This window comes from Chenopodium album, chromosome 6 (genome assembly GCF_948465745.1).
Source record: "Chenopodium album chromosome 6, dcCheAlbu1.1, whole genome shotgun sequence".
NCBI lineage: Eukaryota > Viridiplantae > Streptophyta > Magnoliopsida > Caryophyllales > Amaranthaceae > Chenopodium > Chenopodium album.
In genome coordinates, this window is record NC_137839.1 from 67,780,623 (window position 1) to 67,785,952 (window position 5,330).

The following is a 5,330-nucleotide window of genomic DNA, read 5'->3' on the forward strand; positions in this document are numbered from 1 at the left end:
CATTGTTCGAAGTTGCCTTCGCCCTAGACGTGAAAGGTTTTAATTTATGAGGGTTTGGTCCCAAATCTATTCTAAACTTTCTTAATTCTTTCTTTCAATTATTTAATTTAATTGTTTGTTTTATTATTTTCCTTGAAGTTACTAACGCGTGTATTTTGTTATTAGAAAGAGATACGAGGCATCCAAGTAAGTACTTTAATTGATTTATTGATGTTATGATGTAGAAATCATGCTTAGATTGTTATTTTGATTCCTAGTCTCATGTTAGGATGTTTTATTGCTTCCTAGTATCATGTTTAGGGTAAGGAATCAGTTGCTTATATCAATTATGATTTCTATGATGCTTCCTATTGTCTTTCCTAATATTCATGTTAGTATCATGTTAGGGTTATATATTTGATCCTTGATGTTTAGTGACTTGCTAGGGTTTGTGTAACACCCCCAAAATTCGAGTCTTTAAAAACAATAAGAGTAACCTTTAACTTTCAAAAACCCAACCATCGAACTCTGGGAGTGTTACTGCTACACTTATTTTCCGTAGAAAATAAATGCAAAGCAAAAATAACATAATCTTTAAATAAACTAAGTGGTCTAAGTTGTGGCAAAATAAAATAGTCATTACATCAAAACTGCAATTATTTTGAAACCAATAATTAAGAGGAAATAATTAAATTCGGGAATAAACTAAATTGTCTTAGCTACGTGATTATTCTAACGTCTCCTCACACGTAACCGAGTACCCTTTTTACCAACCTATAAAATAAATCAGAAACAAGAAAAGAGAGAAAACTCCCAAAAATCAGATAAACTGAGTAATTCCAATTCCATCCCGTAAAATAAATAATTTTAGTTCAAACATTTTATACATAATATAGTCTCATAAATATTTTAATACTCAACCAAGTTCAAATAGTCACATAACATACTATTTCTTTATTTAAGAAAGGGAAGAGAACGCCAGTAAGCCGGGACTAGTCCCTGTCACCACCTACTTTATAGAGGGTCGCACGTAACCCCAATTGGCCATAAAATAAAACAGTTGGTCCCTAGTGTGCACACCCCTCACTAATACCCAGTGATTAGGAGGAAGACTAACAACAATATACAATAATGTTAACCAACTAGTAGCAACCATAACTACTAGTGGGCAACCTGTTCTTCACCCTTTCGGGTTTCATTTCCCTTCTTAAATTAAATTTCACTGTACATTTTATTAAATTAAATCATCCAAGCAATTACACTGTACACAAGTATTGCACAAATCAATTTAATTTCAAGAAACAATACTTCAATTTCAGTATTATTAGACCATAGTCATCCTATATGACATATAGACCATCAATCACGTATAATCAATCATCCAATTCCCAAGATTATATTTAAAAAAACTCATACGATAACAAATAATCATATTTTTTGAAATTACATATACTAGTACACAAAATAGAAAACTCATATATAATATATATATGATTCCATAATATCATACGATAGCACACTCATCACATATAATTACATAAGCACGTATTTGACACATAATATTTCAAAACAATTTCCTAACGGGATTCTAAAGATGATGGACATTGAAAATTACCTTGATCGTGCGTAGATCTCAAGGTAAGTAACCTCCGAAACGTTCACCTAGTAGCCTCCGTCTACATATAAACAGATAAACGAGGTCTAAGTTAGTATCATTGTACACGTACTACCAACTACTAAGTTAGCAGTTTGTAAAAACCTATATAATCCATATATATACTAAAGTTTGATTTAGAAAAAAAAAAACATCGATAATCCAATATCATGAGTTTATACGAGAAAAAAAAAATAATTTTAGGCTACTCCACCCAAAAATTAATCCATCATGTTGGGAGAGGATTATTAGCAAACTACAAAATCAGAAAAGATCAATTAAAGAATACAATAATTGACTCCACTCACACATAATAAGGAAACAAGCTGAAAATGGAAAGACGCATGGTCAAAGATATCAAAGAATATTCGATAAATCATAGCTCATCAATCAAGGACTTGATTGAGTCAATTAAGGAGTCATCAACCAATTAAAGATCTTATGAAGACTATGAAATCAATCAAATAAAGCTAAATCGGGAAATGAATAACTTTATTGATGGAATATATTATCCGCGCAGTGGTCCCTGCTGAGTACGGACAGTACGGACTCAGGAGCACCTTTCTGAGTAAGTCGATTGCCTTACTGAGCCTTTTTGAGTAAGGCAACTTCCCTTCAAAGTTCGGACCATTTGAAGACACGAAATGAATATAATGCTTGGGCAACAAGCACAATCAAGTCCCATTATTTAAGTAGTAAATCAAGGAAATATCAATCACTAAGTCAACATTTCCTAAGATAAGAAGATTCCAATCAATATTGTCATCATTGCCATAATAGCGAGGATTCTTCAATATTTACCTTTATTAGACTTATAAATCATTATAAATAGGATGCTCATTGTAATAGAAGGGGACACACATTTATACATTATCTAATATAATTTACTACACTTTTATACTAAAATCTCTGATTTATGTCGTCCTTACTGACACCAGTTTGTCCTTACTGACATCAGTTCGTCCTTACTCAGAAATGCCTCGTTTATCTTGATCTTTGTTCTTTGATTTATAATTAATATTATAGTTCTATTGTTTTATTGCTCTTAACTAATTCATTTGGAGGCTGTGTTTATTTCTTTTGGCAAATTAGATTATTAAAACCCCATAAAACCTTTAACAAATTCCTAGAAACCCTTTTCTAAGATTTGTCCTAAACAATTTGGCGCCCACCGTGGGGCTTGTAGTCAAAAATTTGCTAAAACCTTTAAACACAAAACCTAAATTCAAGCCATGTCCAGAAACCAAGGATGGATTACCATGGCCGACCTCCATGAGGAAATGAATTCTTTGAGGAAAACCCTAGACTCACAAAAAATCCAAATAGAAACATTGTTGGAAGGAAAAATCCAAACACAAGCCAAACTAGCCCAACTAACCCTTGAGAACGAATCCTTGAGGAATCAAGTTCACTCAATGGCATCAACAAATATCAATTTGAGACGTGAAGACGAAGAAATTTTCAGATCTCGAGATCGTACCCCGCCTCGTGCTTTGTTTCATCAAAAAGTTGGGGAATCCTAGTCCGTTCTGAGTAGGGAAGAGTCAGTTTTGAAAAAAGATAGTGGATTTTCATGTCAAGCGAGTAGAAGAAAAGATCAACAAGATCCCCGGTGTTCCTCGGCCAATCAAGGAAGAAGCCAACAATAGTTATGCCGACTCACCTTTTGTCGAATCCATTGATCTAGTGGAAATTCCAAACCGGTTTGTCATTCCAAACATGCCAACATATGATGGTACCGGAAATCCCGATGAACATGTTGCTCTCTACAAACAAAAGATGATGACTAGCTTTGTACCACAAAATATTCGAGAGGCGATCATGTGCAAAAGTTTTGGAGCCACTTTATCAGGTCCGGCCCTTACTTGGTTTATTAATTTACCTAATTATTCTATTAGATCTTTTGCAGAAATGATCAACATGTTCAAAGTAGAATTTGCAACTAGTCGCCCACTTGAGAAACAATCAAGCGATCTATACCACATTAGACAACAAAGTGATGAAACACTCCGGAATTATTTGAATCGCTTTAACAAGGAGAAAGTAAAGATCTACAAGTGTGACATCCCCACTGCAATTGAAGCATTCCATCAAGGCCTTTTTGAAGAAGATGGACTCTACAAGGAACTAACCAAGTACCCTTGTGCAACATTCGAAGATGTGCAAGCTAAAGCTAAGGCCCAAGTGCGATTTGAGGAGGACCAATATGAACGGATTGTTACAAACTGAGTTGGTGTGATGCCATTCAGAGAATTGCAAGCATTACTCGTTTCAAGTAACATTTTACCTACTTTTTCCTTACTTTCTTTCAATGCATGTTTAGCTTGGTTATTTTTATGTACTCTAGATTCTCATCCTATCATAGGGGGCTTTAGATGTTCCCCTTTATTTTGGTTGCATTTCTGACTTCCGAACTCGGCTCGGAAGCGAATAAATTTCTTTGTCCTTTTTGAATTCTGAACTCATTTCTTCCGTCCATACTCAGTACGGAACAGAAGTAAATTTATTTGTTTGTCCTTTTTTGAACTCTGAACTCATTTCTTCCGTCCATACTCAGTACGGAACAGAAGTAAATTTATTTCTTTGTCCTTTTTGAACTCTGAACTCATTTCTTCCGTCCATACTCAGTACGGAATAGAAGTAAATTTATTTCTTTCTCCTTTTTAAATTTTGAACTCAGTCCTTCCGTCCATACTCAGTTCGGAACCGAATAAAATCGATGTCTTTTTGAAATTTAAACACAATTCTCTTATCCGTACTCAGTTAGGAACCATACCGAACCAAATCAATTTGTCTTTTCTGACTTTCGAACTTAGTTTCTACATCCAAACTCAGTTCAGTACGGAAATGAATCAATTCTTCTTTACTTACTCTTGAAATTATTCACCTCTTGAACGTTGAAATTATTGCGCTTTGTTGATTTGAGACCTTTTATCGTTTTCTTTTTTGTGGGTACAGACACTAATATAAATATTCACATGTCATATGCCTTTTTGAGTTCCAACATGTTAAGCAGGTTTCAAACATCAAAACTGAGTACGGACATCTCAGCAAATCTGACCGGTCAGTACCGAAAGATACAACTGAAATACATACTATAATACAACTGAAATACATACTGTAATACAACTGAAATACACACTGTAATACAACTGAAATACATACATACAATGATACAATACATATACGAAATACAAGGGATACTGTAGACACCCATTTGTGTCTCCCCAAAACCAAACCCAGTGATGAGTACCTTTCACGTCGAATCATAATCGAATAAAACGAAAGTGTGGAAAGGTCTAGTGTTGTGGATAGTTTTATTTCTTTTCTCTTCTCTCTGTTTTTGAAAACTTTATTTTAAGAAAACAGCCAATCCAGTTTGGTTGGTCCATGATATGGGTCCAATAATAGTGTAGTTGGATGGGGCTTTCAAAGACCTTTCCAACGATATATTATAAGCCCAATTCCGATGAATATTGAGGAAGTTATGGCCAATTTACTAAACTGGGCCCGGTTTGAGCTTTATGTGCGGCCCAATGATCTAGGGGAGGGCCTGATATGATTTATCATTCCTAATTCAATTAGCATTGATAATTTGACTTTGTTGACTTTTCAGAGTTTTAATCAAAATCAAATACCATTTTCGAAGAAATTATATTATTTTATCCTCCAGTACGGTAAACTTATCAGATTTTCG

At 34.3% G+C, this 5,330-nt stretch overlaps 1 protein-coding gene across 1 annotated transcript; it reads left to right on the top strand.

Annotated features, from left to right (window-relative positions):
- The first annotated feature begins 3,352 nt into the window (after positions 1 to 3,352).
- Positions 3,353 to 3,862, top strand: LOC145637095 (uncharacterized). Its single transcript, XM_081688604.1, has one exon. The coding sequence runs from the start codon at positions 3,353 to 3,355 to the stop codon at positions 3,860 to 3,862; it is 510 nt and encodes a 169-aa protein (XP_081544730.1).
- The last annotated feature ends 1,468 nt before the right edge of the window (positions 3,863 to 5,330 follow it).